The 21,305-nt window shown below is 37.9% G+C and overlaps 1 protein-coding gene across 5 annotated transcripts in view; it reads right to left on the bottom strand.

Moving 5' to 3' along the window:
• The window catches only part of FYB1 (FYN binding protein 1), a 174,248-nt gene that overhangs the window by 48,464 nt on the left and 104,479 nt on the right, over nucleotides 1-21,305 (bottom strand). For all 5 annotated transcript variants that reach the window (XR_011562440.1, XM_070774733.1, XM_070774734.1 and 2 more), the window contains exon 3: nucleotides 951-1,107. Coding sequence is in view for 4 of the 5 variants with exons in the window: in XM_070774733.1 (XP_070630834.1) it covers nucleotides 951-1,107 (157 nt within the window). In the remaining variant the exon portion in view is untranslated. The remainder of the gene's footprint in view (nucleotides 1-950; nucleotides 1,108-21,305) is intronic.

The raw sequence follows: 21,305 nt of genomic DNA, 5'->3' as shown, positions 1-21,305 counted from the left end.
CAGAATCTATGCTTGCCATTGTCTATTTATCTTTGAAACAATATTTCATTCTATCCCAGTCTTCTGCTTTTTTTTTCTCAACCAGCTCTTCTGGTAAATCACAGATAAAGAGCCTGTGCATAACAACATATACAGTTCTCATATGTCTAAAAAGTACCATCTAAGAAAAGTGAAAGTGGGCTTGAATAAGTTTCCTATTTTTTAAATACACAGTCAGAAATCTGATTACTCAGAGAAAACCTCCATTTTTTTACTTATAGGAGGTTATTTAGCAGAGTGGTTAAACTTTTAAGTATACAGTGGACTCAGACTGCTATTGACAGTCTGCTATTGAGAGTTACTTAACCTCTGTAAAGTTCCATTTACTCATCTGTGAAATGATGAAAACACTATCCACTCAATAAAGTCATAAGGATTATATATGTAAAGTGCCTAGCATGTTACAGGCCGCCAACAAAATATTATGGTGGTATTGGTAGTAATGATGGTGGTGATGAAAACGACGGTGGTGATGAAAACGACGGTGGTGATGAAAATGACGGTGGTGATGAAAATGACGGTGGTGATGAAAACGATGGTGGCAGTGATGCTAATGGTAGTGGTGGCGGAAATGATGATGAAGGTTAAGGAGATGGTGGTTGTGTGGACCTGAAGAATGCTTCAGAACTTCTAAAAAGGCTCTAGAAATTTTCCTCAAATGAACTCTTAAGGGGAAAACCATTGCCAAAGCAGATAAATAAGAATTGCTAAAGGATATGGAGGTGTGAGAGCAGCTTGCTAAGCCATCTCTTCTCCCTGCTAACTGACCACTTTTGTGGCTCCACCAGAGTCACACGGAACCCTCAGCACTCAGCCAAGCACATTTGAAAATTCCTGACAAGAGATTGACAAAGAAATGGCGAAGAAGAAAAAAAAAAAAAAAAGAAATGGCGAAATAATCTTTTGCTTACTTGAGGTCTAAGGGAGGTTTAATGTTTCTGGGAGGTAGACTTGGGGCTGGCAACTGTGTTGGGTGAGATGCTGGCAATGGTGGCTGGCTGGCTGGATGGGATGGTGGAGGTGGCGGTAGAGCAGTTGTTGAGAAAGTCATTGGTCCTTTGTTGGTACCTAAGAAGCAAAACAAAAAATACTGTGAATCAAGACAAATCTTCACCATGCAAGAACTGACCATTCCAAGTATGCAGAAATGAGGATTTTAAACATAATAATGAAGGAAATGCATTGTAGGTTGAATTAATGCTTTAAAGAATTTAATACTCTCAGTATCACGGGACATAGATTTTTAAATGTTCCATTTCTCCCCACCCCCCACCACCCAGTTTACTGATGTATAATTGACAAATAAAATTTTAAGATATTTAAACTGTATAATGTGATGATTTGATACACATATATATTGTGAAAGGTTTCTCCCCACCAAGTTAATTAATATATCTATCACTTCACGTATTTATCTTTTTGGGAAGGGTGGCAAAAATACTTAAGTTGTACTCCTTAAACAAATTTCAATTATACAATATAGTGTTATCAACTGTAGTCACCATGTTCTGCTTTATATCCTCATACTTTATACATCTTATAAATGAAAGTTTCTACCCTTTGACCAACCACCTCTCCTTTTTCCCCTCAACTCAGCCCCTGGCAACCACTTTTCTACTGCTTATATTTTATACAAAAAGTTTCCTAATTCCTTTTAGATATTTCTGCCTCTCTTATGGTAATTGTTAGAAATACTACCCTCTCAGGAGCCTGGCTACAGTCCATGGGGTCACAAAGAGTTGGACACGACTAAGCAACTTCACTTCACTTCACTCTCTCCTCACTCTTATAGTCCTCTTGGAGTTTTAAAAATTGTCCAGTCCCTACACCCCTGACTTGTGACGTTCCTTGACAGGAGAAAATCTCACAGGCTTAGCTCATGTTTTCTTTGGCCAGCCATTTTTTGGGGGGTTGAGGTAGGGATAATTAGCTCCCTTATAAATCTGATAAATGAAAATTTCTGATTACATTTATCTGTTAGAAATATTTTTCTCTCTTTGTCTTAAAGTTTTTTGATATTTAAGGCTAACTACTTTTTCTTGTATTTGATTAGTAAATTTTTTCATGGATAATTTGTCACTAGATAAATTGGATAATTTAATGATAAATTAGTTTATCATTGGATAATTTAAGAAGGCCTTCCCTACCCTGAGAACACATAATTATTAACCTTATATTTTCTCCTGTTTCTCATTGGATTCATGTTTTTACATTTAACTTTTAAAAATTATTAGTGATTTATTTTGGAATTAGATGTGAGATCAGGATCTATTTTTAACGGGTTTATTGTTGTTCTTAAGTTATTTACCAATGTCCCAGGACCATTTGTCTAATAAGGTATTATTACTCACCTCTTCTTTCATAAAACAAATATTAAAAATCCTAGTGAATGAGACAGATGAAAATGCAGCTTGTTATTTTAAGTTATAAATAATATAGTTTGATAGAATCGTAAGTGACTTGAAAGCTTTACACAAAGAGAATAAGCCACTGTGAATGGATATTAATAAACCATTGGTGGTTTAGTCACCAGGTCGAGTCCGATTCTTGCAACCCCATGGACTGTAGCCCGCCAGGCTCCTCTGCCCATGGGATTTCCCAGGAAAGAATACTGTAGTGCATAGCCATTTCCTTCTCCAGGGTATCTTCCTGACTCAGGGACCGAACTTGGGTCTCTTGCACTGCAAGCAGATTCTTTACTGATTGAGCTACCAGGGAAGCCCTAATAAACCATTACCCAAAGAGAAGAAAAATTATTTATTAGCCATTTGTGACATCTTTTCATGGAAAATGTTTTGACAAGTGGGAGACTCTACCACATGAGAGTGATCTAAGGCCTGAAGGTGAGAAATTATAGACATGGTTTGGGGAATGCTGAACTGGGTAGACTAGAACCCAACCTACCCTGAACTCCATGTGCTATGGATTTATCTTTACACAGGATTAGGAGGCTTTCTGATGGGGCCGCTGGGGCGGCCCCCTGCTCTTCTTGCCGGGCATCTACTCCTCCTTCCCAGGTTATAATAACTTGAGCTGTCCAAAAAGCAGTGTGATTGCCTGGACTTGTAACTCCAAGGGGTGCTCAGGGAACTATGACAGCCATCTCACCACCACCACCAGAGGGCGTGCCTGAGGGCACAGTCAAACCAGAGGAAAGGAGAGCTGGGAGATGAATTGGATGGGTTGTTTTTCCAAATTACTTTTGGAAAACTGTTAGAGATAATCTGACAGGCTAAATGAGACACTAAACTATAAGTGTCTTGTTCTTCATTAAGCTTGAGGGAACACACACTAAAGTATTCCTATGTTACACTAGTATTTAGCAATGGGATATTTTGCTTTGCAAAATCTATGGTCACTTTCAAATACTACAAGGAATATATTTGCATGCATACAAAATAATACTAAGGAAAAGCATCTTAGTTTTTCAGGGAGGCAAAAAACAGGTAGACTTGCCTTACTATAATATGATTGGTTCTACAATCTTAATGTAAACTTCAAAAATTGTGCCAAAATATAATTAATAATATCAGAATTCTCAAAAGCAAAAATCTAGTCTGATGTGATGGAAGAAAAGAATGGATATTGAGTTATAATAAAGCAAATAAAGAAGAAACAGAAACAATAAATCTATAGGAAATTTCTGAGATTAATTATAACATAATAAATCAATTTTTTGCTAGGAAACATTTTAGGCATTTGCATATGGAATTTTATTTAACTTACATAACATTTCTTTGGGTATTTGTTATCTAGTTTCCATTTGATAAGTAAGAAAACTACCAAACTTCAGAGAGTCAGTAAGCAACAGAAGTGGAATTCAAACTTAGCCAGAATATAAAACTTAGTTGATATCTTATGATGTTTGTGCCCTTTCTGCTATGTTCTGTCCATGCTCTTAAAGTCATGAGATGGAAATTATTGATAAGTTCAAATGGACATACTAGCAGATTTTCATAAGTCCAGCTTTTCTAATTGGTGCCTTGCCTCTTAGTAAAATATTGAACTGTTTTCAGTTTTATTAGGGCAATATTAACTCTGGAGACTATAAAATAATTTATAAAGGAATTCAAATAAAGTGGTGTTTTAGACATACGTTTCAGAATTTGACAATCAGATAGCAGGAAAGTAGACATTCAGGAGTTGGTGGAAAATGGGGCTCCAAAGATGGATGACTGATACAGGTTGACAGGGCGAAAAATGTCTCATGATTTGGAACTGAGGAGCCTGAAATAAAATCATGAAAAGATCTAAAATATATGAAATACAACAAAGGGAAAGAACAACAAGTTTAGAATTTAGTTAGTATCAAGAATTAGAAATGTAAAGCTAGAGAGTTAACAACCAAAATTCTGATCAATCTATCTATCTATATATTTGGGTCTTATCCCTCAAGTCTCAGGGATATCAATATTGCCTAGGTAGTCTGTGGCTTTACAAGAATTGAAAAGACCATTTGGAATTTCTTCCTCCGAGAAATGTGCAGGGATATGGGCCTCATAGTAGCAGACACAGCAAGACTACTGGACAGTACAGGACAGCTCAGCTGCAGTGAGCTAAGCAGGGAAGTTTACATCCTACTGCCCACTCTCATCCCAAGTCAGATTCAGGAATCATGTTCCTGGGCCTTTTAATAGGACCTTAAAGCTTAAGGTCTTAAGTATATTGTCACCCTGCTTATTTAACTTATATGCAGAGTACATCATGAGAAATGCTGGGCTGGATGAAGCACAAGCTGGAATCAAGATTGCCAGGAGAAATACCAATAACCTCAGATATGCAGATGACACCACCCTTATGGCAGAAAGCAAAGAAGAACTAAAGAGCCTCTTGATGAAAGTGAAAGAGGAGACTGAAAAAGTTGGCTTAAAGCTCAACATTCAGAAAACTAGGATCACGGCATCCGATCCCATCACTTCATGGCAAAAATAGATGGGGAAACAATGGAAACAGTGACAGACTTTATTTTCTTGGGCTCCAAAATCACTGCAGATGGTGACTGCAGCCATGAAATGAAAAGATCCTTGCTTGTTGGAATAAAAGTTATTTCCAACCTAGACAATATATTAAAAAGCAAAGACATTACTTTGCCAGCAAGGTCCGTCTAGTCAAAGCTATCGTTTTTTCAGTAGTCATGTATGGATGTGAGACCTGGACTATAAAGAAAGCTGAGCACCGAAGAATTGATGCTATTAAACTATGGTTTTGGAGAAGACTCTTGAGAGTCCCTTGGATAGCAAGGAGATCCAACCAGACCATCCTAAAGGAAATCCTGTCCTGAATATTCATTGGAAGGACTCATGCTAAAGCTGAAACTCCAATACTTTGGCCACCTGATGTGAAGAACTGACTCATTGGAAAAGACCCTGATGCTGGGAAAGATTGAAGGTGGGAGGAGAAGGGGACGACAGAGGATGAGATGGTTGGATGGCATCACCGGCTCAATGGACATGAGTTTGAGTAAGCTGCGGGAGCTGGTGATGGACAGGGAGGCCTGGTGTGCTGCAGTCCATGGGGTTGCAAAGAACTGGACACGACTGAGCGACTGCACTGAACTGAACTAAGGTTTCAAGTAGATGCTGGCCATTTTGCTAAAAAGCTGAATGGGAGTTTGACTTACACCTAGTTGTAATACTCAAACTTCCACAAGAGATGTAATAAGTTTGGTAATACAATTCTTAACCATAATTTTAAAGTATGCTTAATAGCAAAAACAAAAGAGAACTGACCGTACTTACAGTAGGGAGCAGTTCATACTGGTTACAGAAAAATGGGAAGAGTTGTGAATGAAGGGGAGAGAAATTGCAGAACTGTCTAGAACATGAAAACAGCTCTCAAGAATCTGGGAAGTTAACAACCTCTGATTTGAATTTTTCATTCTCTTTAATTTTGGGAGCTTAGTAGAGGCCTTACACAAGTCATGTACTCTGACACATGGGTGGAACACTCGGGTCATTTTACTAGGAGGAAATGCCTGGCAGGGGCCTCCATGAGTCTGCCAGCAGTGCCCAGGGGTTATCTGCCCCGCCGTGAAGGGTGGATCCAGGTTCACTGAAACACCAGCTACCCAAAGTGGTGACGTTATGTCAGGATCTAAAACTATAAATGGAAAAGCAGAATTGAAGGGGAAGGGAGGAATGAGTGGGGAGAAGGGGAGGGGATAATTAACGAAGAAACTTTGACAGTGGTAGTATACTTATATAATAAAAAATGGAAATTGTGTTATTTCACAAACTTTGTACTTGAGTTTTTTTTTTTTTTTTTTTAATAAATACTGGTTCCGGGTATTGTGACAATACTCTTGTAATGTGAAGATCTATGAGGACTCAGGAAATCTACCGCTTAGATTTTGACATTGTTGACTTTTGATGAAGAAGGTGCTTGTAACCTTCACGTCCATGAGGTCTAAGGAGCATCTTGAGTTGCGGTTCTGGATTTCCTTTTCAATCCATGGATTCCTTAAGAAAACCAAAGATACTATGAGGACTTCCCTGGTGGTCCAGTGGCTACGACGTCACACTCCCAGTGCAGGGGGCCCGGGCTTGATCCCTGATTAGGGAACTAGATCCTGTATGCCACAACTAAGAGTCCGCATGCCACAACCGAAAGGTCAGAGATCACATGTGCTGCAACTAAGCCCCAGTACAGCCAAATACATAAAATAAATATTAAAACATCCCCCAAAACAATGTATCATATCATCCCCAATTGCCATAAAACCTTGACTGTAGACTTAATTTCTAATCATGATTTTGTTGGGATGTCTTAGAATTGAGTCAGATGTTAGAAAACTGATTTTACCACCAGCTTTACACCAGTCCTTTATCTTTAGCTAATCATTTAATTTCCATGTGATTTAGTTTTTCTATTTGTCAAATGGGAGTGGTATGACCCCAAATACTTCATAAAGGTTTAAAGATTAGATGAGCTGATACGTATCGAAAGCATCTTGAAACGTGTGAAGCATAGTATAAACATAAAAGATGATCACATAAGGATGAGGGATGCGACAAATAAAAATCATTACTGAGCTCTTTTGAGTTATTTTGAAATCATAGTTTGAATTTTTATAAGGTCTTCAGTTATTTATTGGGGAATTATTATGTGCCTGCCCCAAGAATTGATGCTTTTGAACTGTGGTGTTGGAGAAGACTCTTGAGAGTCCCTTGGATTGCAAGGAGATCCAACCAGACCATTCTAAAGGAAATCAGTCCTGGGTGTTCTTTGGAAGGACTGATGCTGAAGCTGAAACTCCAATACTTTGGCCACCTGATGTGAAGAGCTGACTCATTTGAAAAGACCCTGATGCTGGGAAAGATTGAGGGCAGGAGGAGAAGGGGATGACAGAGGATGAGATGGTTGGATGGCATCACAGACTCAAAGGACATGGGTTTGGGTAGACTCTGGCAGTTGGTGATGGATAGGAAGGCCTGGAGTGCTGTGGTTCATGGGGTTGCAAAGAGTCGGACACAACTGAGTGACTGAACTGAACTAAACTGCCCCAAGATTTAGCCAGTGAACTGGCAATGTGGAATATAAACTTTTACCTTCTATACACCTTTGTAGGTTGACATATGGCTATTGTTCATCCAAATGGGACAAAAAGCTCTAGCAATTGTCTGGTATTTCCTGAGTCTAGGCTGATCAACTCTGCACTAAGAACAATCTAAGTGTGTATTTGATGGGGTCCCTTGCAATTGTCTGCCCATGCCAGTCATTTACACCTAACTAAACACAGCCTCTTCAGAATCTGGTCTCACTGAGACCTTATCACGTTTACCATAACAGTTGTTTAAAAGCTCCCCACATTCCTGGACCCTCTCACTCCCTCCTCATTCACCACGGATACTTTACCTTTTATTTTACCAAGATCATGGAGAACACTCTACTGGACGACCCCCATTTACCTTTTGTTCTAACTTAAAACCTCCTTACATCTTGCTTCCCTTATTTCCTTTGCCTCTGATTCTCTGGAAAAATGTCATTGTTACCAATACTAACTGCCATTCTTGGTTCATGACATGCCTGCTTTTTTATAGACCCTGCTCCATTAATCAATAACTCCTTCACTTTCATCAAGTAAGAAACAATTATTAAGCACTTACTCTGTGCTCTGGACTGTGTTTCAGTCTTTACGATGCACTTCCCATCTTAAACGTGGTTTGATCGCCTGTACGTTAAAGAAACACAACAAGATCCTTACTTCCTTGTCCCTCACTCTAGTTAACAGCTGCTGTTTCTCATTCCCTTCACAGCCACATTTCTTGAGACAAATGTCTTATATTTGCCACTTCTATGTATATCTGTTTTGTACTTCAGTGGCTTCATGGCTGAGGAAAGAATGAAAAGTTCTGGAATAGGGTTTTGAGTTTGAATTCAGACTTCACCACTCATATTCATTTAATTGTTTATTACTCAGTTTTGGGCCACGAGTAAGCTGCTTGACATCCCCAAGTCTTTCTTTTCTCATCTGTGAAATGGTCATATACACCCACCTTGCAGAAGCATCTGAACATTATAGTTCTTAATAAACATTCCTATTCTTAGCTATCACTTAATGTGGCTACATCATTGATACATGGCAGTCTCCCCATCTCAACTGTAAAAACCAAAACCTTTTCCTCAAACCAATTATGCATAATTAGGATATGCATAATTAGGATATCAGTTAGGATATCTTAGAATGGACTAAGAATCAGGAAGTTTAACTCCTTATCCAGCCCTTGAGGTAATGAACAAACAAACACTGCTTTTACTTTCTTGATTCCCGTGTGTGTGTGCTCAGTCGTGTCTGACTCGTTGTGATCCCATAGACTACAGCCTGCCAGGCTCCTCTGTCCATGGAATTTTCTAGGCAAGAATACTGGAGTGGGTTGCCGTTTCCTTCTCAATTCTTGATTCCTGAACAACACCAGAAGCAAGTTTTCAGCATGGGAAGTGGAATGGTTTGATAGAAAGAATACTTGTGCTGGAATCATTCAGATCTAGGTTCGACTACCAATCCCAACTTGTAGTAGTTGTAGGGCACTGGATAATGTATTTTGCTTTTCTGGGTTTTATATTCCCTGCACGTTAAAATGAGACTACTGCTTCCTAATGCAGGATGGCTATGAGAATTAGAAATAGAATGTACCTACTCTTTCTACTGAACAGTGGGTGTTCTGCTTAAGAAGCATCCTAGCACCTAGAACCACTTTTTTTTTCTACCTGGGACAAGCTCTTATTAAACCTTCAAGGGCACGTTTATGTCTCTATGTGTAGAGAGACTAGGATAATCAAACCTTACTACGCTTTTTTTCCTTTTAATTTTTGTTGAGACATAGTTGATGTATAATATCGTGTTAGTTTCAGGTATAGCCTAGTATGATTTCTTTTAAAAGTTTTCTAGGGACTTCCTTGGCAGTGCAGCGATTAAGACTCTGAGCTCCCGATGCAGGGGGCATGGGTTCAATCCTCGGTAGGGAAACTCAGATCTACGTGCACGTGTGATCAGTCATTTCATGCGTGTCCAGCTCTTTGTGACCCTATGAGCCATCGCTTGCCCAGCTCCTCTGTCCACAGGGTTCTCCAGGTGAGAATGCCGGAGGGGGTTGCCATGCCTTCCCCCAGGGGATCTGCCTGACCCAGGGATCAAACCTGAGGCTCCAGTGTCTGCTGCAGATTCTTTACTGCCGAGCCCCCGGGGAAGCCCAAAGATCTACACAGCAAGGCCACACACAAAAAACGTTTTCTAAACTTCCACTTGTGCTTGAAACAACGTGCTACGCTGCACCTGTGACCATTTTGCTACAAGCAAGCTTCTGACAAGCCACCCGCTTTTTTTAAGTGTCGTGTGGTTGCCCTGCTAATCCTCTGGCTTGACACCACGCAGCCGAGTGCTGCTGCGAGAACACTCTCGTCTGCATACAGAGCACTCACACATGGTTTCTTATGCTAATTTTATGTTTTTTAAAGTTCCCATAAATTACTTTGTCACTTTTTAATTTAATCTCTTCCTAGTTAAATAGTAAACAGAGGGTAGGTCTGCACGGTCACCACCTGTGTTAGCCCCACAACACTTTACATCCATCGTACGTAGCAGGGTATTTCATGTCTTACTGATTCGGACTTTCTTTTTCCCTCTCTTTTCCCTTAGGAAAAAAAAATAGTTTAAAATAGTTTATTGTGAAATAAATATATGCACAGTAAAATGCTTAAGAAAAGATAAGAGGGAATACTGAAAAGAAAAATCTCACATTCTATATCCCACCTCCCATTTCCCAAAGACAACTGTTACCAGTCTCATATGTGTCTTTCAAGAAATATTCCATGCATTTTGTCACATAAATTGGACCTTAGTACATACAATATTCTGTACTTTGCTCTTATAACAAATTTTTTTAGAAGATTTCTCTTTACTGGCACAAATAGGGCAATGAAATTTTCATAACTGTGCCATTCTCCATTGCATAGATTTAGTATAATTTATTTGACCCATCTCATAATTGATGGAAATTTTGATTATTTTTTTGAAGATTATTTTATCAAGTAAGAAATATATTGGTTTAAAGAGTATACTTCAGGGACTTTCCTGGAGGCCCCGTGGTTAAGACTACCCCCTCCTAAGGCAGGGGGCACAGGTTCAAACCCTGGTTGGGGTGTGGTGCAGATCCAAAAAAAAAAAAAAGGAGTACAATTCAATGGAATCAGTATGCTTGTATTAGTGCAATCATCATCCTAATCTACAAAAATAAAGCTGACCTGTTATTTTCCTCACCCCATCCTTTCCCCCTTACTCCTGCCTTAGGCAACCACTGATTTACTTTTGGTCTCAGTGGATTTGCTTATTCTGTGTTCTTCATATTAACAGAGTCATACAATATATGGCCTTTTGTGGCTGCTTTGTTCATTTAGTTGTTTTTGAGGTTCAATCATGTTGCAGCAGATATCAGGACTTCATTCTTTCTATGGCTGGTTTATATCCCACTGTATGGATACCACATCTACTTATCTATTTTTCAGTTGATGGACTTTTGAATGGTTTTCACTTTTTAGCTGTTACAGATAATGTTGGTATGAACATTTGTGTACAAGTCTTTGTGTGGACATATGTTTTCATTTCTTTTTACTATTAATATATGCTTAGTAACTGTATGTTTACTATTGGGAACTTTGTTTTGTATTTTTTGATATCTTTGGATTACTAGACAAGTACAATTACAAAATTATTTTTGTACTTGTATGTTTGATCACAAGTCTAAATATATGTGTACGGTAAATTCTTAGTGGAATTCGTGGATCAAAAAATAGAACATTAAAACATTTTGGTAAACAGTGCCATTTGGTAAGAGTTTATCAATTCATGTGTCTTCTAACACAAGAGGATTACACCTGTTTCACCATAACCTCATTAACAGTGAGGTATTATCACACTCTTTTGGTCTTAATTCTGATATGTAAAAAAATGCTATGACATTTTAACTTGCATTTCAATGTTTGCAAGTGATGTTAAGAATCTTTTCATATGGTTATAAGACATTTTGTGTGTATGTGTGTTTCCTTAATATAGTATGTTAGTGATACAGCACCCTATTTAATTAAATTGCTGAAAAAAAGAACTTACCTCTTCTATGATTGACAGTTGATCGAATACGTTGCTGTTTGATCTAAAATAGAATATCATTTACAATATAGGCATTCAAGTAGATATTGCCATTTATGTCAAAGCATCTTACAAGTTTTCATAAGATCTTCCGTAGCTTTCAAAGGTAAGGATTTGAAAGTATTTATGAGCCTATCTGGGTCATAGGCTTAGAAAATCTAGTTTTGCAGAATTTTTTTTCTTGCCTAATTCAAAGTCATCTATTCTTATCTTCAAAGAATTTATAAGCCCATAGTGGATGTAAACCACAGAGGATGGGAAATTTTGGAAATCAGTTTAGTGGAAAACAAAGTACTGTAACTACATTAGTGAAAAACTCTTTGCTTTGAAAGCAAACTACCAAGAAAATGTTGGTCAGCTTAGAATATTCCATCAACATGGAAAGAAAAGTAATACTGAAACGTTCATGCTTGCATAGATAATTAAGCAGAAACTAAAATGAAGGTGAAGAAGTAGAGATCAAAACAAATACAATCAATTAGAGGAAAATAAGTAAAGAAAGGCTTTGATCACTATCTTAAACTTCCCCCATCTCAGATCTAACTTTAACATTCAATGTCTCTCAATCTTTTTTAATTCTTAAAAATTCACTTCCCCAATAACTTTGTTGGATATTCATAATTTATGTAGTTATTTTTATAATTTGATGTAATCATGAAGCATTAAATGTTTTTATTTATTTTCAGTTCATAAATGACATGAAATTCAAATCAGGCAGTAATTTGACTGAAGATTGCTGACTTCTGAATCTTTCTTTTTTAAAAAGGTTAAGGGATTTCCCTGGTGGTTCAGAGGTTAAGACTTGTGGCTTTTACTGCCAAGCCCTGGGTTTGACCCCTGGTCAGGCAGCTGAGGTCCTGCACGTAGGGCACTGTGCGTGTTAGTCTTTCAGTCGTGTCCAACTCTTTTGTGATCCCATGGACTGTAGTCCACCAGGCTCCTCTGTCCCTGGAAATTCCCAGGCAAGAATACTAGAGTGGGTTGCCATTTCCTTCTACAAAATATTATATTAAAAGGAAAAAAGTCAGTGTATAGGAAAAGTTTTTTGTCAGAAGCTGATACTTACAGAGTACCTTTCTTGTTTCTAAGATAGAGTGTATTGGGGCAGAAGACAATAATTGAATTTCTTTTCTTCAAATGCTAAACTTTTTTTAAAAATATACTTAAACTTATATAGGAGTAAAGGAAGTCCTACTAGAACTCAAGGTTTAGAAAAGTCTCATATGAACTGATGGATATGTTGAAAGGATAGTGAATGCTTTGAGTCAATCATCATTTTTAAAATAAAAATCAATATAACCCAGAAATATAACATCTATGAGCAGAGAAGGAGTAAACATTGGTGATGCAGAGATAATATTGTAGCTTCAGAATATGAGAAAATAGAGGGACATCTAAAGCAGATACTCCAAAGTCAACTTTCAGTGGAAGCCAGGCAGCAACATGCATTTGTATGTATTGCTGGGAATTGACTGGTGAGCAGGAAATTCGTGTCGTTTTGATGGGGTCACTGCTACAGGATTCCAGCCTACTGTAAATATGTGGAGAACAAGTCTAGATTTTTCTGTGAAATTTTCCAATTTTTTAACGTTGGCAACTAAAAACAAAACAAACACATCAAACATACACCCCTACCCCCCTCCACCAAACTCTACGCACCAAACAAATCTCATTTTTGGATTACTTTGTGATAGATGTGAAATATTTTGTGAAAATTACTTTGCGATAGGTGCCTTTTTTTTTTTTTTTTTAAGTAAGAGGAAGTGCTATAAAGAAAAGGACTATTAAGGGAAATTGCCTGATCATAAGTTCATCCAGGAAGCCAGATTTTTCCTGCTAAAACTGTAAGGTTTTGAAAGGGGTAAATTAGACCATCAGACCAAGTAGACATGAATTGAGGAAAGAGAACCAGAACTGCCAAGAAAGAAGGCAGAACTTTCCTTGTAGTGCATGGACAGAGCATGAAGTGACCAAGATCCAGTATAGCTGGAAGCACAGCTGTGTAGACAGACTGGTTTAAACAGAAGGTTCAATTCAGTTGCATGCTCAGTCTCTCAGTCTTGTCTGACTCTTTGTGATCCCATGGACTGTAGCCTGCCAGGCTCCTCTGTCCATGGGATGTCCCAAGCAAGAATACTGGAGTGGGTTGCCATTTCCTAGGGGTTTCCCAGGTGGCACTAGTGGTAAAGAACCTGCCTGCCAGTGAAGGAGATGTAAGAGGCACGGATTTGATCCCTGAGTCCAGAAGATCCCCTGGAGGAGTGCATGGCAAAGAGACAGACATGACTGAAGTGACTTAGCATGCCATTTCCTACTCCAGGGGATCTTCCCAATGCAGGGATTGAATGCATGTCTCTTGTGTCTCCTGTATTGGCAGGCAGCTTCTGCACCAACTACGCCACCTGGGAAGCCCCTCAATTCAATTAATGTTTGCTATGACTCTTTCTGTCATTGCTATTTTAGAAGATCACCAATAGAGAAGAGAGGAGGATGCCTCAGTCATGAGACAGCACAAAAACATCTTGTGATAAATCAAGACCTGGAGAAGGGAAAGACATAGAAGAAGAGGAGACCCAGGAGAGAAAATATAAAAGCCACAGAGAAGCCCCTACTATAGGTGTGACCTTAGGCAGGTCTTTCCCTCTTTCTTAAAAAAAAAAAAAAAGTATTTTAATGTACTCAGGGGGCTTCCTGAGTAGCAGATGGTAAAAAATCTGCTACAGTGCAGGAGACCAAGGTTCCATCCCTGGGTTGGGAAGATCCATTGGAGTAGGAAATGGCAACCCACTCCAGTATTCTTGCCTAGAGAATTCCATGGACAGAGGAGTCTGGTTGGCTATAGTCCATGGGTTTGCAAATAGTCAGACATGACTGATTGACTAACACTTTCATGCTTACATTATTTTTTTTTTAGATTTTCACTAAAATGATAATATAATTAAAAATGTATATAGAAGATCTAAGGGACTCAGAATTTCCAAAGGCCTCACATTGAAATATACTACTTGACAGTTCACAACTCAGTCAGATTTGGGAATCACAAATAAAGATTTCTCCACCTCTTTTATCTCATCTGTATGCTTTGCTTAATGATTCTAGCTGATCAAACAATACCAAGTTTTACTCTTCCTAAGTCTAATTAATAAATTCCTTCACTATTTTATGCAAAGTAAATAATATATCATATTTACATTGTCCATCTAATTTTGTATGAAGTCCAAATATAATAGTAAATTGGTGAAATTAATGTAATCAATATAATATTTAGCAACCACTCATATTGATTTCTATTTTGTGTTTTCTTACTCCCTATACCTAGCATGTGAACAGTTTCTATCAGTGCAACCCATGAAACATATTCTGAACTCGTCTTCTTGTCTCTTCCACCCTAATCCAAGCCATGTCATTTCTCACCTGAAAGTCTTCTAATCAGTCATCAGATTTATTCTTATGTGCCTACATTTTATGCTCCACACAGCAGTCAAAGAGAAGCCCCCAAATGTAAACTAGATTATAATATTCTTCTTCATAATGCCTCCAATTTCAGTGGCTTCCTATTACAAATTCTGAACTATGACCTTCTAGAACCCAAGGAGTTTGGTCAGTGCCTACTGTTACAGCCTCATCTTGAACCACTCTCCCTTCACACAGGTATTCTAGCTGACATAAGGGCTTGCTATTTCTTTAACCATATCAAGCTGATTCTTGCCTAAGTAATTTTCACTAACTCCTTTCTGCTCAGATATTCCTTTCCCATATCAGTGTGTAATTGGATCCTTTCATCATTCATGACTCTGCCTAAATATTATCTGCTCAGAGGCGTCTTCACTGACAATCTCATCTAAAATCACTTCACCTTGTCTGCTACCTTCTCGATCACTTGGTTGCATCATTGGTTTTATGTTATTCACAACACTAAGCATTCTCTGAATTTGTTTACCCATTTATTTGTGTTTTATCTGCTCTTCCAACTAGGATGTAGGCTATATGAAAGCAAAAACTATATACATCATTCTCATTGCTGTATTCCCAGGCATAAAACTATGGCAGTCATTCACTAAATATTTGTTGAATAGATAAATGAATAAACAAGAGATCTTTTGCCAGAAAATAATAGGAAATGTCAAATTCTCTTGCATCTTGCTGTTCTTAGAACAAAAGCAAGGATTAAACATAATAATAAAGGATTTATTTAGTAATTCATATTTATCACTAATATTCATACTAAGGATCATCATATTTTCAGCATGAAGCAGTGAAATTGAATGCTACAGGCCACTGAACAGAAAGAATGACAGGCAAATATAGGCATAAGTGACATAAGTAGTATAAAGAGTAACATTTAACATCAGACTTGGAGCTGGAATAAGAAGTCATCCAGTAGAAAAATTCACTAGGTCAAAGTACAATTACATTTTAAATCAGTGATTGACTGAAAGACAGTAAGTCTTTGGAAATAAGAGAGTCAGGCCAGTCAGGAGTGCAGGACCAAAAGAAAGGATTCTGAACAGATAAGAAATGGACTGGTCAAAAACCAGCTAGATTAGGGGTATTTATCCCAGTTGGTGGCCGTGGTAAAGAACCTGCCTGCCAGTGAAGGAGACGTAAGAGATGTAGATTCCTGGGTCAGGAAGATCCCTTGGAGGAGGAAATGGCAACCCACTCTGGTATTCTTGCCTAGAGAATCCGGTGGACAGAGGAGCCTGCAGGCTATGGTCCATAGGGTCACAAAGAGTCAAACATGACTAAAGCAACAGCATGCACGTGCACACACATCTTAGAAGAAAAACGGGATTGAAGTGAGGAAACAGGTGGGATTATAGCTGGCTTCAAATACATGAAAGACTAATTTGAGGATGAGTCATGTATTTGAACATATTACAGAGGCAGTATGAACACCAAAGGAAGTTATAGAAAGATTTCAGTGGAAAATAAGATTAAAATTTCTAGGAGACAGAACATGCTAAGAAGCGGATTCTCTAGTCACAGAAATTTCAAGTGTAAGACGATGCTTCCAGGGACTTTCCTGGTGGTCCAGTGGTTAAGAATCTGCCTTCTAATGCAAAGGATGCAGGTTTGATCCCTGGTCAGGAAACTAAGATGCCACATGCCATGAGGCAACGAAGCCCATGCTGCAAGTACTGAGCCCATGCCTCAACTAGAGAGAAGCCTGTGCAATACTGCATGTGTGCCATAACTAAGGCCTGATGCAGCCAAATATGTAAATAAATTAAGAAAAAAAAGATGATGCTTCCAGACATTTAGAGCCCATTCCATTAGCATGGCTCAGTCAAAATAGCTGTTTGAGTTCTAGCCAGGCTAATTATCAAAGGTGAGACCTTAAGTCCTCTACCTTCTTCTTATTTAAAATGGGAACAGCTATACCTGCTACATAAATTGAATGAGATAATGTGCATAGCATACCAGGTACAGATTCTGCAAGCAAGTAGGTACTCAATAAATAAATAATGGTCATTATGGAAACTTTGCAACTATGAGAAGATAGCCCAGGATACTGATGACTTGATAGCTTGTAGAGGCCATTCAGACTCTCCAAGGCTTCTCAGTTCCCCTGATATTGATATTGAACTATTCAATTGATATTGAACTAATCTTTGAATAGAAAGGACAAATTTATGACTATTATTTCAGACAATTTCTTTTATTTTGTTTTCAGGAAAAAAAGTAATATTGCCAACATTCATATTCATTAAGACCTTAACAAAAGTATTATATATATAATTTTAAAAAAGAATTGGGCTGGTCAAAATTCATACAGAAAGATCAGCTGGGAAGGAGAAAAGGGTCTGCCAATGTAGAGTTCCAGTCAAAACCATGAACTTTGGAGTTAATCAGACTTGGAGTCAAATGCCCTTGACCTTGCCCATAAGTGCTCCTCTAGTCCACTGACTGAGTAATCATTGTTACTTGGCTGCAATGTGCATATATATATATATGTATATATATAATAGTTAATCATTGTTATATAACTTGTGGACAATGAAGCAAGATAGTGCTGGTAGCCTAGTAAGAAGTCATATATGAAACAGCGATACTAGATGCAGATAATATGACTTGCTAAATGCAGATTTTGCAACCATAAAAGTTAGTGATACTGGAGGTTTAGCATGATGAAACTGGGGAGGGAAGGATAAGGGGCTTGGTAAAACCTCATTTTGCTCTTTCCACATGTGTCAAGAATTCACAACTGAAATATTTTATGTTCAACATATAATGGACACCAACCCAAAGTTATCTTGAGGAACTAGGAGACATAAGAAGCTGTGCTCATCTAAACTCCCCCAGTCTGATTTCTTTTGATATGTTTTGCTAACACTGTATTACTTATACTTATGTTGGTAAACTTTAACATCTACAACTTGTGTTATAGTGTTCATTTTGACTAAACTTCTAGTGCAGTCTTTTGCAGGACTGCGTCAAAGGGGTACCCTTAACTTAGATTGTGGATAACACCCTTATTGAAGGACCAACAGCTACTTTAGAAGCTAAGAATTATATTTAAAGAAATCCCATGTTAGAGGTATCTAACTAGAAATCATTAAACAGAAAAAGTACAGGCAAGTTAATTACTTAGTGACCAAAAAGTTTGTACATGATGGGGAAGAATTAAGGTATGTACAGCAATCACAGAAAACCTTTCAGGGTACCCTTGTTTCATTATAGGTGATACATAATAAATTATATAGCATAGCTACATATTTATATCACAGGGCTATATATTTATATTGCATAGCTATATATTTATATCACATGGCTATAGTTTAATAAGACCTGGCTATGCTGGGTCTCAGTTGTGGCATACAGAATCTCTTTTTTTAGTTGCAGCATGTTAGGATCTAGGGATCTACCAGGGATCAAACCGAGGCCCCTGCACTGGGAGCATGGAGTCTTAGCCACTGGACCACCAGAGAAGTCCCTATTATAGCTATTTTGAAACTTAAAATAGTTAATATTTTTAGATGTTTCCACTTAAATATCATCCCTAGTTCTAAAAAGAAATCACCTTTTAGGCTGTTATTAACTTGTCAGAATTTTCTTGTTCAAAATTTGAGTGTAAGGCTGACTATTGAACTTGGATCTATAGCAGTAGTTTTCAAAATTTAAGAATGACTTGGTTAATATTTAGTAAACAGGTTCTAGGAACCCATCTTTAGAGATTCTGGTTCAGATGCTCTCAGATGGGGCTCAGGGGTCTGCATTCTTGCCTAGAATCTCAGGGAATTCCGATGCATGTAGACTATGGACCATGCTTTAAGAAACACCAGTTTTGCTATCTTCTCCTTTAAAGAAACAGTGAAACTCAAGCCAGCTAATGTTGGTACTACTGATGTGGTAAAAGGTTAAGATTAAGATAGGAAGAAATGTTTTAAGTAGATTGCTTAAAGAATCTTAAAAAAATAACTTAGAGATAGCATTTATCCATTTTCTTCTACTTAACATTGAACAATATTTCTTAAAGTGTAGACCCAGTACCAGTAGTATCAGCATCATTTGAGAACTAGTTAGAAATACAAATTCTCAGGCCCCATCCCAGATCTAATGAATTTAGAAATTCTGGGGCTGGGATCCAGAAATCTGCATCTTAACAAGTTCTCCAGGTTGTTCTGATGCACGTCAAGTGTGAGAATCACTGGTGCAGACTAAATGGTGGGGACCTGGTATGATTTGAAGGACAACCAGGTAACGTAGAAGGCTGTGAAGAGACTGGTACCTTGAAGTAGTCATTGTGCTACTAAGGGTGCAACCTGATGCCTGGAGTGTACTATTATCATAAATTCGCTTTCTTAAAGCACAACTTGCTTATTTTGTTTTTGACCCTCATATTGACTACTAGCTGATGCTTTCAGTTTGTACTTTATTTTCAGTTCCTTCTGGTTATTTCTTGTCCTTTCTATAGGAACCAAACCTTACAGGATCCAGCCATAGTTGTAATAAGAGAACCTGGTGATTATAAAACAAGGAAAATCTCATTAAGAGGATACCACATTGAATTAGGAGGTTGGGCTTAACATATACATATACCATTAAATGCAAAATAGGTAACCACAAAATCACTGTGGATGGTGACTACAGGCATGGAATTAAAAGATGCTTGCTCCTTGGAAAGAAAGCTATGACAAACCTAGACAGCAAATTAAAAAGCAGAGACATCACTTTGCTGACAAAGATTCATATAGTCAAAGCTTTGGTTTTTCCAATAGTCATGTATGGATGTGAGAGTTGGTTCATAAAGAAGGCTAAACCACAAAGAATTCATGCTTTCAAACTGTAGTGATGGAGAAGACTCTTGAGAGTCCCTTGGACATCAAGGAGATCCAACCAGTCTATCCTAAAGGAAATCAGTCCTGAATATTCATTGCAAGGACTGATACTGAAGCTGAAGCTCCAATACTTTGGCCACCTGATGTTAAGAGCCAACTCATTTGAAAAGACCCTGATGCTGGAAAAGATTGAGGGCAGGAGGAGAAGGGGATGACAGAGGATGAGATGGTTGGATGGTATCATTGACTCAGTGGAGATGAGTTTGAGTAAATTTCAGGAGATATTAAAGGACAGGGAAGCCTGGTGTGCTGCAGTCCTTGAGGGTTCAAAGAATTGGACATGACTTGGCAACTGAACAACAGCAACTAACCAGCACCTACTGTATAGCACAGGGAACGATACTCAAAATTTCGAAGTAGCCTATAAGAGAAAAGAGTCTGAAAAAGTATATATATACATGCACGAATCACTGTGCTGTATACCTGAAACTAACATGACATTGTAAATCAACCATACTTTAATTAAAGAAAAAAAAAAACTTAAAATGATGACACCACATTACCCCTTTTATAATTGGATGGATGGGGAAAAGAGAAGTAGGGGTGGAGGGTGATAATCACAAAGATGAAGATCAGCGATAACTTTAGGAGATGGCAGATTGAAAAGATTGGAGAAAGGAAGGCAAAGTGATTAGGAGCAATCTTTAATGAAAGTTTATAGAATACTGACTACTAGTCATCTCTCCGTAAAGGAAACAGGACCAGGCAAGGGTAGATTCACGAAGGATAGAATTTATTTTGGCTACCTATCCTATACCTTTCTGGAGCAAAGAGGTTAAGAATTAGGCTATTATGTCTATTTCTCAAGACAGCCATAAATTTGTAGGACTGAAAGTTCTTGTGAGTTTACTATTTTTGTGCCTTTCACATAATTTGGCATAGAAAATCTGTTGATTCATTATGAAGCTATCTTTCTGCTTCTGCATTGAACTTTGAAACAGAGAATAAGAGAATCACTTAGCCTTGTGGGTGATAAAGCACAGAATATCTCTTTAAAATGTCCTCAATTCTGATCAAAGATAAGAAATCTGAGGTCCAGATAAGTTTAGTGATTCATGAAGGAACGCAAATCTTAAAACTATGAGGTCCTGATAAAAGAATCTTGTTTTCCTTAGTCAAGTCTCATGCTCTTTCTACCATCCCTGGAAACAAAATCTCTCTCTATATATATGTAATTTGTTTCTAAACCCTAAAGTGATAACATTTTAGTATCTTCCTTTTGAAAGTTTTTTCAGTATCTCAACACCGAAATAACCAAAAATGTACATGGTACTGTCTAAATG

Source organism: Bos indicus, chromosome 20, assembly GCF_029378745.1.
Source record: "Bos indicus isolate NIAB-ARS_2022 breed Sahiwal x Tharparkar chromosome 20, NIAB-ARS_B.indTharparkar_mat_pri_1.0, whole genome shotgun sequence".
NCBI lineage: Eukaryota > Metazoa > Chordata > Mammalia > Artiodactyla > Bovidae > Bos > Bos indicus.
Note: the sequence above shows the minus strand (reverse complement) of the source record. Positions and strands in the feature narration are given on the sequence as shown.